Genomic DNA, 15,679 nt, shown 5'->3' on the forward strand with positions numbered 1-15,679 from the left:
TCCTTCACACCTCCGTATTTCTGATACATGTTTGGTCCGTTTCCTCACGTGCCGGAGACACGGGCACACGTAGACCCATTAAAATCAATGGGTCTGCGCTCACGTCCGTGTTTTGCTATGAACCATGTCTCCGTGTGGAGCATACGTGTGCTCCACACATAGACATGTCCATTTTTCCTCCAGCATCACGGGTGTCACACGGACTGCACGGATGAGGAAAAAACCCGTGCCTGTGAAATAAAAAGAATTTCTGTACTCCCCTTCTCCAGCGCTGCTGTCTCTGCCGCTGCTGTCACTTGCTTCTGACCCCGCTCATTGCATATTCACTCCACTGCGGGCCGGAAGCAGCAGCGGGGAGTTGGCAGCACCACAAACAGCAACACCAGGGACAGGTGAGCAGATGGTTCCCGTTCTCCGTGTGTTATCACGGATAGCACATGGAGAACACGTGTGCCATAAACACGGCGGGCAATACGCACCTTTTGACACGTGCGTGATTTTCAGACATGTGAAAGAGGCCTAAAAAAAAGCGCCAGACAGGGTGACATTCAACCTTTGGCCTGGGAACTTGATGTGTGTGAGTTCTCTGGGGAACAGTTCCCCACCTTCTCCCTCTGGACATCCCACTGCTTCTTCCTGCCTGCTGTGGATCCCTCATCTTGACATTATCATCTACCACCTTGTCTTCTACTTCTGCACTCTGGTCCTCCTCCTGATTTGACTTAATTTGTTGGCAACTGTGTCTCACAATCATCCTCGACCTCTTAAGACACAAATTTGCCATTCTCCACCGTTCTCTACTTCAGACTGTGGCTGCTCAAATTTTTGGACATGTTTTACACATTCTCTCCTTATGTCCCTGTTGAAACATGCAGGGCGAGAGGCAAGAAGAATCAATAGATGGAAATGTGAAGAGCTCCTCAGGGTGTCCGGATGTGGGATCACTTGTCTCCTGGGACTCTCTATGGTGGGAGGAAGGAGGATCAGAGTGAGTGTTGTGGTTCAGACTTTTGGCTGTTGAGATTGGACTGTGTGGAAGACCAGGTGGTATGGGGGAACAGACTGGAAGCGTTATCTACCATCCAACCGACTACTGGTTTTTGATTCAAGTGTTAGGGTACGTCATACTAAGTGACACAACCAGCGATCCCACCAGCGATCTGACCTACATGGTTGCTGGTGAGCTGTCAATCACTCAGATCTCCTAAGCGATCAGAGATCAGCCACCAGTGACCTGCGTAACGACGCTGTGCTTCTTAACCATGGTACATATCGGGTTACTAAGCAAAGCGCTTTGCTTGGATACCCGATGTGTACCTTGATTACCAGTGTCCGCTGCTGCCAGAAGCCGGCTCCCTGAACATTTAGATCGTTGGCTCCTGCTGTCAAACACAGTGATGTGTGCTTCACAGCGGGAGAGCAATGAGCAAAAAAATGAACCAGATCAGTGTGTAACGATCAGCGATTTCACAGCAGGGGCCAGGTCGCTGCTTAGTGTCACACACAGCGAGATGGCTGATGAGGTCACTGGTACGTCACAAAACCTGTGACTCGGCAGCGATCTTGCTAGTTATCTCGCTATGTGAGAAGTACCCCTTAGAAGTACCTAGCCTGTGCTTCTCTGCAAAGTTGGACCGGATACTAGGTCTCGGGTGTGTGTGTGTGTGTGTGTGTGTGTGTTTTGTTTTTTGTTTTTTTTGGAAAACTTTCGTCACCCCTGGTCAAAATTACTGTTAGAACAGATAAGCAAGTTGAAGGATGAAATCAACTCTAAAAGGCATAAAGATGACACATTTCCTTTTGTATTTTAGGCAAACAAATAAATATATAATATATTTTTAAATTAGCAAAAAACGAAAATGGGCTGTTTGGGCACCCTGCTTGGATGATGCATGGTAGCACACTCTTTGGCAGGTATGACATATTACAAACACTTTGTAGCCAGCGAAGAGTCTTTCAGTTCTTGCTTGAGAGATTTTCACCCATTGTTCCTTAGGAACGTCTTCCAGCTCTGTGAGATTCCTGCTGGCTCGTCTTGCATGCACTGCTCTTTTGAGGTCTAGTAACAGATTTTCAATGATGTTCAGATCGGGACTGTGAGGGCCATTGTAAAACCTTCAGCTTGCACCTTTTTGTGGATTTTGACATGTTTAGTATCATTATTCATTTGTAGAAGCCATCATCTTTTAAACTTCAGCTTTTTTACAATTGGTGTTATGTTTGGGTCAATTTGTTGAACTTTCATTGAATGCATTCTTCCCTCTACCCATGAAATACTCCACGTGCCATTGGCTGCAACACTATTCCAAAGCATGATTTAATCCATCCTCATGCTTAAAGGTTGGCGATTTATGTTCTTTTCCTCAAATTCTGTGCCCTTTTTTTTTTCTCCACATATACCATTGATCATTGTGGGCAAAGAGTTCTATTTTAATCTCATCAGTCCACTGGATTTGTCTCCAAAATGCATCAGGCTTGTTTGGATGTTCTTTTGCATACTTCTAATGGTGAATTGTATAGTGAGGACGCAGGAGAGGTTTTCTACATTACATTTCAGACTCTATAAAGGACAACTTGGAAACATTTTGCTATCTTCTTATAGCCTTCTCCTGATAGCCAAGCTCGACTACCCTTCCCTACTGTTAGTCCTTTTCAGCTTTTTAAAGTTGGGTGGAGGACCTACCGTAATCATTGCTGAAAATGGGGTCCCACAGCTGCACCCTAATAGTTTGAGCAGCACTCTTAGACGAATCAATACCTTGAGATCACAGGGGGGCATGTAGCCCCACACTTAGCCACTGAAGATGATTTTATTCTCCAGGGATTACTCCTGAGTGGTCCTTGTGGTGGGATGCAGGTTTGGCCAGCTGTCGTCATCCTATTAGGTGTGTGTGTGTGTGTGTGTGTGTGTGTGTGTGTGTGTGTGTGTGTGTGTGTCTTTATTAAAGATGGAGTAAATCATTGGCCTTGGGTTTTTTTTTTTTTTTCTCCTTCCTGTGTTCCTAGATCTCATGGAGGTTGTCTTCCTGAAAACTGCTAGAGTTCCCCATTTGACTTCCATTATACTTGAGTCGAGCACATGAGCAGTCTGTGTTCGATTCGAGTAACGAGCACCCGAGCATGTTAGTACTCTCTCTTCACTGATATTTACCTGTCTTGTGGGGAGTGTAGTTATCGCTTGGTGTTTTCACGATTTCTAAGTATTTTTTCTTCTATGGATGTGGTGACATGATGGTTAACTGAAACATTCATCAATCATGAAAATAAAGAAGTTATGGGACTTGTGGAGAACTGCAGAACCAGCCGAGCAACAGTTCTGGGGTAGGGGTAGGGGTGTGTGTGTGTGTGTGTGTGTGTGTGTGTGTCCGCTAAAGGAATCCGCACTGTCTCATTTACAATCACGAAATTTTGCAGACACTCCATGTGACTCAGAGAATGTCATAGACTATGTTTGGATGGGAAAATTTAACCCTGCGTGTCACAAACCACCGGGGGGGTCACTCAGAAATCCCCCGCGCTGGCTACCAGTACGTCACAATCGGGGGGTAACAAGTGGGGGTCACCCCTCCTTTATACCTCCCGACCGACAGACAGAGCACGTGATGCGCTCTCTAGCGCCCCTCTTATAGTCAGGCCAATTATGGAATTGCCCGACAATAAGCAAGGAGGCCGCTATACTACTTATGCCGATTATTGAAGGGTCCCCGGTGAGAGTAGGGTATATATTCCCCCGACCTCCGCGGGCGGAATATATAAAATCTCCCCGAATCTCACTGGCCTCCCCACAATAATCCTTGGCACAAACTCGCTGCCACCAACCGCTTCACGGTAACTATTAGCCGAACACACAGACGTGGGATTCAAGATCGAGATAACAGAACAGCCCAAGATTAATTATATAATTTAATCAGCCTAAAGCACACTAGAACTACAATATATACAATAGGGAATCTACAGAATATACAGTTATGTCAGAGTACAGTTACAATCAAAGCATGGGTTACAAACAGGCATACACAGTTCCAGCAGTTACCTTGTTGCGTCTGGCCACAGGGGGGCGCTGTAGACCAGGTTTCCAGGAACTCCCTCACAGGTCTTTCCCAACCAGGCCCCCGAGCAGAAGAACACTGGAAAATGGCCGAAGTAGGGTTATCAACCTGGGCAATCCAGGTCCCCTCCTACCTTAGTGACCTCACAGGGAAGCACTGCCACTCCCCCTGCATGGATCAGAATTATCCAGCAAAGGGGATATTGGCCATAACTTTGCCTGGGAGCGTCGTAGGCGGACGCCAATGCTCTCATTGTGACAGTTATGAATTTAGCTACAGAACGAGGGGACTCATGACCTGTCTGCCAGTTCCCCATTGGCTGATATCACGCCTGGGGCATTTCCCAATGTCCTGCTCCCATAAAAAGGGGGTGCCGGCATCGTCCACATGCGGAGACACCATTTTTATGGTTGCCATATTTATCGGAAATATGGCTTGCGAGATATGAACCATTTTTTACTGGAGTCGTTCTGTCTGCTAGTTCCATAGCCTTGCTAATGAGATACAACTCTTGTTACAGGGTGACGGCAGGGAGTCATCCTGTGTCCTTTGTCCTAAAGCCACCTAATTTCCATATCACAGGACATGGCCATGGAGTTTGTTGCTAAACCAGTTGTGTGAAGGAAAGGGGGGGTGACACCAGGAGAGGGCTTCCTGACATACTTGAATATCATGATTTATCGTCATATCTCCGGATTTACCTCACACTGCGCTTTACAGTTACACTCCAAAAAAACCTGCCTCCATTAAAGTGAATGGAGCTGCGAGCTATTAGGTTATTAATAGGAGCTGTGATTGGTTGCTGTAGGAACAAAATAAATTGTTAGTATAAGAAGCTTATGTGTGAGGTAATAAGATGTCGGTGGGGAGACTGATAGAAAGAGACAGGCAGACAGACTGGGAAGAGACTGACAGTCACTATAGTCATATGTAAAAGTTTGGGCACCCCTATTAATGTTAACCTTTTTTCTTTATAACAATTTGGGTTTTTGCAACAGCTATTTCAGTTTCATATATCTAATAACTGATGGACTCAGTAATATTTCTGGATTGAAATGAGGTTTATTGTACTAACAGAAAATGTGCAATCCGCATTTAAACAAAATTTGACCGGTGCAAAAGTATGGGCACCTCAACATAAGTGTCATTAATATTTTGTAGATCCTCCTTTTGCAAAAATAACAGCCTCTAGTAGCTTCCTGTAGCTTTTAATGAGTTCCTGGATCCTGGATGAGGTATATTTGACCATTCCTGTTTACAAAACCAGTTCAGTTGTTTGATGGTCGCCGAGCATGGACAGCACGCTTCAAATCATCCCACAGATTTTCAATGATATTCAGGTCTGGGGACTGGGATGGCCATTCCAGAACATTGTAATTGTTCCTCTGTATGAATGCCTGAGTAGATTTGGAGCGGTATTTTGGATCATTGTCTTGCTGAAATATCCATCCCCTGCGTAACTTCAACTTCGTCACTGATTCTTGCACATTATTGTCAAGAATCTGATACTGAGTTGAATCTATGCGACCCTCAACCTTAACAAGATTCCCGCTGCCGGCATTGGCCACACAGCCCCAAAGCATGATGGAACCTCCACCAAATTTTACTGTGGGTAGCAAGTGCTTTTCTTGGAATGCCGTGTTTTTTTGCCTCCATGCATAACGCCTTTTTGTATGACCAAACAACTCAATCTTTGTTTCATCAGTCCACAGGACCTTCTTCCAAAATGTAACTGGCTTGTCCAAATGTGCTTTTGCATACCTCAGGCGACTCTGTTTGTGGCGTGCTTGCAGAAACGGCTTCTTTCGCATCACTCTCCCATACAGCTTCTCCTTGTGCAAAGTGCGCTGTATTGTTGACCGATGCACATTGACACCATCTGCAGCAAGATGATGCTGCAGGTCTTTGGAGGTGGTCTGTGGATTATCCTTGACTGTTCTCACCATTCTTCTTCTCTGCCTTTCTGATATTTTTCTTTGCCTGCCACTTCTGGGCTTAACAAGAACTGTTCCTGTGTTCTTCCATTTCCTTACTATGTTCCTCACAGTGGAAACTGTTTAAATCTCTGAGACAATTTTTGTATCCTTCCCCTGAACAACTATGTTGAATAATCTTTGTTTTCAGATCATTTGAGAGTTGTTTTCAGGAGCCCATGATGCCACTCTTCATAGGAGATTCAAATAGGAGAACAACTTGCAAGTGGCCACCTTAAATGCCCTTTATCATGATTTGATACACCTGCCTATGAAGTTCAAAGCTCAATGAGATTACAAAACCAATTTAGTGCTTTAGTAAGTCAGTAAAAAGTAGTTAGGAGTGTTCAAATCAAGAAATTGATAAGGGTGCCCATACTTTTGCACCGGTAACGTTTTGTTTAAATGCGGATTGCACATTTTCTGTTAGTACAATAAACCTCATTTCAATCCAGTAAGATTACTCAGTCCATCAGTTTAGATATATGAAACTGAAATAGCTGTTGCAAAAACCCAAATTGTTATAAATAAAAAAGGTTAACATTAATAGGGGTGCCCAAACTTTTTCATATGACTGTATATATAAGCTGTATGTATGTATGTATGTATGTATGTATGTATGTATGTATGTATGTATATCCGCTAAAGGAATTTGCACCATCGCGTTTACAATCACGAAATTTTGCACAGACGCCCCATGGGAGCCAGGGAACGTCATAGACTGTTTTTGACAGGAAAATTTAACCCCGCGCTTTACAGTTAGTCTCCAAAATCCTGCCTCCATTATACTGAATGGGGCGGGAGCTACTGGCTATTAATAGCAACTGTCAGTGGTTGCTATAGGAACAAAATAAACTGTTAGTATAAGAAGCTTATGTGTGAGGTAATAAAATGTCGGTGGTGAGATGCATAAAGAGAGACCGAAAGAGACACAGACAGAGACAGCTGGGCAGAAAGACAGACCTGGAAAGAGACAGCCGGGCAAAGAGACAGACAGGGGAAAGAGAGAGACAGACACACACCTAGAGACAGAGATAGAGACAGACACACACAGAGATGGAGACAGACTGATTCAAATACAGACAGAGAGATGGAAACAGACTGACAGCGATTGGGAGAGAGACAATAATATAATCAGTGGAACCTTGGATTAAGAGTAACTTGGTTTGAGAGCGTTTTGCAAGACAAGCAAAGGTTTTTTTAAAATTTGTAACTTGGTTTAAGAGCAATGCTTTGCAGTAAGAGCAAATACTCACAGTGCACACTTCCGGTTCTGTCCTTTCATCACACTCTGACCTGCTCTGGAGTTAACTTTCTGTACATATTTACTGTAAACAATAGATCATTGTACAGTATATACTATATAGTATGTCTATTAATTTGAATTTGTGGATACAGTACTGTACTTTATTTCTGCTAACCAGTATAGCACATTACTTATACTGTAATCTAGTTGCCTGTGCAGTATTTCTACCTTGCATTTTCTTAGTTCTGCCCTTATTTTAGGGAGAATAGATTTGGTGTGTTTTCTTGCGTATTGTACTAGAATAAAGGTTGTCATATTATTATTTTTTTTTTTTCTGTCTATAGTACCTCCCGCACACCAACAATTTTATTGTAAGCTAACGTGCAGTTTATTTTTTTTGTTTACGTTAATTGTATATGAATACAGTACATTATTTTATATTACTGTAATAAGTTTGTATAAGTACAGTAAGGCTATGTGTCCACGGTAGAATGTTGCTGCGGATTTTTCTGCATGAAAATCCGCGGCTTTCCCGCAAAATCCGCACCTTTTCAAAGGTGCGGATTTTGGTGCGGATTATTATTTTTTTTTTTTTTTTCCCAATTCTGAAGCCAAAATCCGGATCAAAACCCGCAACAATAATTGACATGTTGCAGATTTTTCCGGATCAAAATACGCACCAAATCCGCCGCGGAAAAATCCGCAGCATGGGCACAGCATTTCCAAAATGCCATAGAAATGGCTGGGAAGTGCCGCTGCTGCAGATTTTCGGGAAATCCGCGGCTTTTCCGCGAGAAATCCGTGGCAAAATCCGCGCATTTTCCGCAGCGTGGACACATAGCCTAAATATTTTTGGGTTGTGGAAGGAATTGTCTGCATTTCATTATTTCCTATGGCAAAATTTGCTTTCATATAAGAGTAATTTGATTTAAGAGCACACCCTCGGAACTAATTATGCTCGCAATCCAAGGTTCCACTGTATGTGTAATTATCTATCCATCTCTCTCGATATAGATAGAGCTATAGATAGAGCTAAATATAGATATATAATTATGAGATATATATAATCTCAAAACTGATAACAGTACCCCTTACATCATTGCATCGGAGCTCGATGATCTACACACTATGGGATATGCTGTCACTTGCTTACATGGGAAAACCTCTAGGCATTTTTTTTTATTATATAAGATGGAATAACCCTTATATTTGTGCTTATGTAGATAATATATTGTTCATGTGTTTTGTTTTTATTCATTAGGTGGCCGTGCCGGACCTGCTTGATGCCGCAAAAGGGGCAGATATATTAATTTTTGTTGTACCCCATCAATTTATTGGTAAACTATGTGAACAACTGAAAACCCAAGTAAAGAAAGAAGCATTTGGAGTGTCGCTCATAAAGGTGTGAGTGATTATCATTCTTATAGCTGTAATAATAAATTATTTACTCTGACTGCGTATAGGGCTAGATGGCTTTCCACTGACAGTCACATTTATGAGGGCCGCTTTGTTTAGGAGAAAATAAAATGCGGTTTATTATAATTATTTATTTATTTTTTTTGGTAACATCAGATTACAACAGCCGTGTGCATTTGATAGCACAATGTAGAATACCAATTAGTAATATAGTAGTAATTATAGTAATGGGTAAAAAAAGTCCAAAAATTTGCTTTAGTCTATATACACATGACCCTAAAAAAGGTATGGCTCATAAATTGTAGACTCAGAGGACAAATAAGACTGGAAACCACAGAGGAGTGTATTTCCTTCCTTCCTTCCTAGATTCTGATGTCCTGTAAACATTTATCACTTGTTCACAGGATAGGTAATAAATGAATGATCGCTGGTGGTATGGCTGCTGAGACCCCCATTCCTGAGAACTAAGGTCCCAATATCACCTGTGTGAATTGAGCAGTAGTGAGCATGTGCAACCACCACTCTTAGAAAGTGAATACAGTAGAAGAGCTCGCACATGCTCACTACTGTGCTGTTGACACCTGGCTCTGTCCAGTCTCATGATCTCTTTAGGGCTGCACTGCTTGTACTTTTGTGATAATTGAGCACACACTATTCAGTAGGTTTACCCTGTGTTTGTAATATGTTTAAAGTTATTTTGCATAAAGTGGTCAAGTTTGGATTATTTATTGCCTTTTGGATTATTTTCAGGGTGTAGACGAGGGACCTGAAGGCCTTCGGTTAATATCTGACATCATTCGTGAGAGATTAGGCATCCAAATGAGTGTGCTAATGGGTGCCAACATTGCCAATGAAGTTGCCGATGGGAAATTTTGTGAGACTACAATTGGTAAGGGTTTTTTTCCTTATTCCAAGGGCTACCATAGAAATCATAGGAGCCCTATAGCAACCTCTAGGGAGAGTTCACTGCAGATGGATTTATACAACTACAATAGTATTGAAAAAAAACAAACCCTGAGAAAATTTGTGCCGTAGTGGCCGTTGCAGGTACTCACTGTGATGGGAATCCACTCGGAACTAGGCCCTTGGCCTTTACGGGTCCAATAGCTTTGCATTGTTCCTTTTTGTTATAGTTGATTTTCCACCGGACTAATTTTGCCATATTACAATTTTAATGTTTTCTTCTTATATATTTATTTATTTATTTTCCTGCAGGTTGTAAAAATAAGGAGCAAGGAAAGATCCTGAAGGAGCTATTTCAGACACCAAATTTCCGCATCACAGTAGTTGAAGAAGCAGATACAGTAGAAATATGCGGGGCACTGAAGGTAGGAAAAACTATTGTGCTGAAATAATACCTGAATAAAGACACTGATTCTTCCACCCAATTGATAAAGCGAATAGTATACAAGACATTGTCAGAGCAGAGTAGGCGCAAGCCATGTATATAAGCGGAATAGTATCCACAGATGCCAATTAATACATATATTTCCAAGAAGAATAACCGAGGAACAGCACAAGACTAAGTTCTAAGAAATGATCCATCAAAGAAAAGAAGAATCCGGCTTTTTAACACTCAAAGTAATGTTGATTTTCCAATATGGTGCACTTATACACCATACAGTGAGGACATGAGTGGTGTGTGGCGCCCCTGACCTGGTCAGGCACCACTGAGTACTGCACCCATGCTGGGGACAGTACAATACAGGTAATCCAGAAGGCTGACCGAGGTGTGACTACACAGGCGCATAGTGATCAGGTCTCACACATGTACCTTTGGGAGGACCCCTGGGGATCCCAGGAGGGGGCAAAGCCTTCACCTCCACTGGAATAGTGGAGGGGGTAAAAAGCCTCCATCTCCACTCAAGGGGTGTGGTGGAGAGCCTGGTTGCTAGGTGGCGTAGGCAAGAACAGGAGAGGAGGAGCAGTGAGCCGGTTCAGTGTGCAGTCCAGGGAGAGCAGACGTGAGGAGCAGACCCCTGGGGCTGTGACAGTCTAACAGCGTCCGCGCAGTGACTACCGACGGGGGAGAACGGTCACCTAGTAGTGCTACCCGAAATCCATCTTCAGCTAAAGAGAGAGCAACGGAGTGGGAAGTAAGGAGACTGCTAGGGAGTTACCAGGCCCAAACGGGTAGCAGGTCCCAGTGCAGGGATAGATCCACCTTTCCTTGCCAAACCTGCATGAGGGGGCACTTCATACCCCCAAGACCACACTACAGAGTCCGCAGCCACGTCGCCACAGTTAGGGCCCATAGTTCACAGGAGGCAAGCAGCCGGAGTGTCCTGGTCCAGGCTACAAGCAAACGGGCCAAAACGAAGGGGAGAGAGGCTTCAGCAACTTCCCTGGGTGACCCCCATAGGGACTAAAAAGTCGGGGTTACCCCAAAACGCAAAGGGCTAAGGAAGGCGAGTCGGTAGTCACCCTCATCAGTCAGCCTGAAGGACACCTGGTTCCAGCCTGGTTCATCCCAGCTACGCCCGGGTTACTCACTCTGCCACCTTCTGTGAGTAAAACCCCTGAAAGACCTTCTGCTTGTGTGGAGTTATTCTGCGCCTTGTGGTTCTACACATCTACACAGGGCCCTGGGGCTTGCCTCACTCTCAGGAGGCTATTACAGCTGACTGCACCCACCATCAGCCCCAGGCCTCCCTTAATCTGCAGTGGCGGTCCCCACTGACCGCAATTCTGAGAGTGGCGTCACGACAATCCTAAAAGAAGGTTTCCTACCTGTGACCAGACTGTTCCATCCACGTGGAGTCCCTGAAGGTAATGCACCGACACAACACTGGAGGGGCTTCACAGGTGCTATCGCCACGTGTTTCAATTGTAGTGGTACTCTTAATCATGATCAAGGGTGCTAGTGTGACACCCCTGGACTATCTGCCCTCCATGCAATATCCACCTCCTCCTTGGTTTAGGGTCCTCAACTATATGGTGTTGCCTACACCAGGTAATAAAATCCTAGGTACACTCTGCACCACACCCACCAGACACACCAATGGACGGCCTGAGTGGAATAGGGTCGCCCACTTGGGGGGGTTGGTTAAGGGGAGGTCAGGAGTTTCAGGAGTAGGTCAGTGAAGTGAAGGAGAGAGGAGGAGGTCAGGAGCCGGGCTCCTTAGAAGTGACTAGATGGCAGACTGTGGTCTGGGCCTAGTAGGAGCTGGACCCCGGTCGCAGGGGATCGTGACAAGGGGCACGGAACTGTCAAGGACAGCCGGCGACCTTGTACCATCACTGGGCTGGGACCAGGACACGACTGGGTACGTGGACCCTAGGTCAGGGAGTAGCTTCAGGCAACCTGACAATTTACACGACGAGAATGGAGCCTTCAAGATCCACTCTCCACCCACTCCAAAATTGGGGTACTAGCGCAACAAGGGGGATAGGACTTTCCACCAAAACTGTCCAGAAAATCCCAAGCGTGAACCCTGAGAGCAAGCTCCCACAGTTGGCCACACTGGGGAGTGGGACCCGACTAGTTCTATACTACAGGGACCAACAAAGAAGTGCCAGGAGGAAGGTCACAGATCACCAGGCAGCACCATCGGGGACGAGACCCAAACTAACTCCAGTGTCCAGAACTTTGGTTTATCCAGTTGTCGGTGTTAGCTTTTTGGACTAAGGGAGTACGCAAGTGACCCCCTTCACTCCCTATGGAACTCCCCGAACACAATCACAGAATCCTGGGGCATCCCCCCTACCCGTGGAGGATTCTAACATCCGGCTGCCCCACTCCAACGCCCCCGGGTTCTCCCAACTGCAAGGTACTCCACCTTGCCACACACCATGGGTGGCGTCACAAACTCTAAACACAATCCCCTGTAAATACCTTCTTCATTTGAGTGGCCGCACGAGCCCTGGGTCTGGACGCCCCTCGAGCCACCGCAGATCCGGCTCCGAGCAGCCCGGCTCCTACCACAGGGGCGGCACACTAGCGCATTTTAAACGCGTTATTATGTTACGATGATCGCACCACTCATGTTCTCACTGTATGTTGGATAAGTGCACCATATTAAAAATAAACAGAACCTCGAGTGTAAGCTGGATTCTTCTTTTCTTTGCTGGATTGTGTTGGCCTTGGCGTGGGCAGGATCCTGAGCTAAATTACGAGGAGGAACAAATGTTATGGTGATCTGGACTTTACGTTTATCCAAGAAATTATGCTATAGAACTGGTATTTCATGAGCAATAAATGTATTTTCTAAAACTGGCAGGTCAGAAGGGCAAACAGAACATTGCTAGTGATTGCTTGCTACAACACAGATTATTATTATTTATTATTATTATAGCACCATTTATTCCATGGCACTTTATATGTGAAAGGGGTGCACATAATAGGGACAAGTCCAATAATCATAAACCGTACAAGGCAACAGACGGGTACATGAGGAGAGAGAACCCTGCCCGAGAGCGCTCACGGTCTACATTTGTTTTATGTGAAGCTTTAGGGAATATTGAATTACAGGACGCCATATACATCAGAATACAGCATCTAATGTGGTTGGATACATATGGTGGTGTCCTGACGATCCCGTCATGGCAGAAGTAAAGAACAGTAAGATCAGGCATATTGAATTTCAACATGCCCAGTCATTTTTTTTTTTTTTTTTTTTCCATTTGAGAAAGCTGCAAGAGAATTGTACAAATGGGGTCTTATCTTAATAAGGGATTAACAGATTTGCCTGAAAATGCTCACCTGGATCGGTTCGGAGTAAAGGAGATGGATGATATTTTCTAATTGACCGCGCTGCTGTTGGAAAAATAGTTGTTCCACGCTGTTGTACTGTTTAATAGTAGCCTTACCTGGATCGGTTGTGAGTAGTCGCAACCGCTGTATAGTCTTGTAGAGAGTGGTTGCTGCGGTCCCCAAAAAGATAGTACGGTAATTCACAAGCTGGAGAAGAAAGGGTTAACCGGCACTGCCGTGGAAAGGATGAGAATAACCTAATTTATTCTCCCTGGAAACAATGATCTGCCTGCAAACATATTCCAACACAACACATTAATAATCACCCACTTTGTGCACGTCAGCGAAGAAAACCAAAATTCCCCCTCCTTGTGTGCATTAAAAATACTGCTCCCTACAATAGAGGCAAATGTATTGTGTACAAATGCAATAAAACATATCAGCTGTGATGTCAGATGCCCGGCGCAGGTAGTGCGATGTAGTGATGTCACTGAGCCACATTAAATGTCATCTGTCTTCATTAACATTTTCGAAAAGTGGCTCATTCTAAAGAGCTCACAAATACCAACGTGGTCCTGTAATAAGATGTCACTGGTATAACAAGTCAGTTCATGATATTTCTTCCATTGCTAAATATTCCTCCAATACCTGTGAAAGGTTTTATTAAAAAGTGAAAGGAACTGTAGCAACTTGGCCACAAATTGACAGACCACGTAAAATTAAGGCCCCGTTACACACAGAGATAAATCTTTGGCAGATCTGTGGTTGCAGTGAAATCATGGACATATTGTTCCATTTTGTACACCGCCACAAACCTGGCACTGATTGTCCACAATTTCACTGCAACCACAGATTTATCTGTGTGTGACAGGGCCTTTAGAGTGGAACTTCCAAGTATTGAGTATCATAATGCCAGAAGAGGTTAGAACCCTGCAGCAGAGTGCTGGTGACTTTTATATCCCAACATCAGCACAAAAACTGTGCTCCAGGAGTTCTGTCATATGGGATTCAATGGATGAGCAGCTGCATGGACGCCTTACATCACCAAGCACACACATTGTGACGCGTCGGTGGGAGTGATGTAAAGCACGCCGCCACCATACTATTCAGCAGTGGAAACTTGTTCTGTGGAGTGAGTGATTACACTTCTCTGGCAGCCTAATGGATGAATCTGGGTTTGGTTCATGTCTGGAGAACATTGCCTGTCCTGCAATGTAGAAAATGTGAAGCTTAGTGGTGGAGAAATAATGCTATGAGGATGTTTTCTCAAGGGTTGGAAATGGCCTCTCAGGCTGCTTACACACTTGCATTGTTTTGCATTAGTTGCAATCCATCGCCTTGAGGAAATATTTTGCAGGATTCCATTTTTCTCTCCATAGACTTGTATGGACGACGGATTGTGACTGATGGCCTTGCGTTGCATCCTCCGCGTGATGAATCAGTCGTGGAACAACTGACCGGGCTACAGGAACACAACATGTAATGTTTTTTTGAGCAGCTGAATCCTTTTGTTTTCACTGCGCATGCTCAGCTCTTGTGTTTTAATCATTCAAATCAATGTCTCTCTCTATCTCAGTGATCGAACGATCAGCTGGCGATGACTTTTTTTGAACGATCAGCTGATCGGCGGCTATTGTGAACGATCAGCTGATTGACCGGCCGCTGGGTGATCAACTGATCGCTCACAATAGCTAGCCGCCGGTAAAACAGTGTAAAAAAAAAAAAAAAAAAAATTAAAGCTTTTTTGCAGCATCAGTCACATCAGTTGTGTCACTATCTTCAATGTGTCCGTTGCGTCAGTCACACAACGGATTGCAACTGATGCAAAACGATTCAAGTGTGAAAGCAGCCTTAGTTCTATTGAGGAAAAATCTTAATATGGTAGCATGCAAGACATTTTGAACAGTTTAGGGAAGGTCCATTTTGTGTCCCAGCATGACCATGCCCCAGTGCACAAACCAAGGTCCATAAAGGTATGGTTGGAGTTCAGTGTGGAAGAACTTGATTGGCCGCACAGAACTCAAATTCTACAAATACAATTCACAATTTTGTAGTCTCAGTGAGTAGAAACACTACACTATACAGTGAAACGTTTCCGCAGTCCCCTCTTCTATACTGCGCTCGCAGTGCTTTATCTCCTGACCAGTGACTGTAGAGAAGTGAAATCATGAATCTTCCTCTACTTTCCTTAGTTGGAGGTTGGGAGTGTGGGCAATAAATTGCGGAGTAGCTGCTCTTGTCCGAGCACTAAATGCTATTTCTCCGGTATGTGCAGCCTCGCCCCTCAGTGAAACGAGCAAGC

At 44.4% G+C, this 15,679-nt stretch overlaps 1 protein-coding gene across 1 annotated transcript in view; it reads left to right on the forward strand.

Moving 5' to 3' along the window:
• Nucleotides 1-15,679, forward strand: part of GPD1 (glycerol-3-phosphate dehydrogenase 1) — a 110,505-nt gene that overhangs the window by 63,070 nt on the left and 31,756 nt on the right. The window contains exons 3-5 of the mRNA XM_075337259.1: nt 8,530-8,670; nt 9,435-9,573; nt 9,900-10,012. Coding sequence (XP_075193374.1) covers nt 8,530-8,670; nt 9,435-9,573; nt 9,900-10,012 — 393 coding nt within the window. The remainder of the gene's footprint in view (nt 1-8,529; nt 8,671-9,434; nt 9,574-9,899; nt 10,013-15,679) is intronic.

This window comes from Anomaloglossus baeobatrachus, chromosome 2, assembly GCF_048569485.1.
Source record: "Anomaloglossus baeobatrachus isolate aAnoBae1 chromosome 2, aAnoBae1.hap1, whole genome shotgun sequence".
Taxonomy (NCBI): domain Eukaryota; kingdom Metazoa; phylum Chordata; class Amphibia; order Anura; family Aromobatidae; genus Anomaloglossus; species Anomaloglossus baeobatrachus.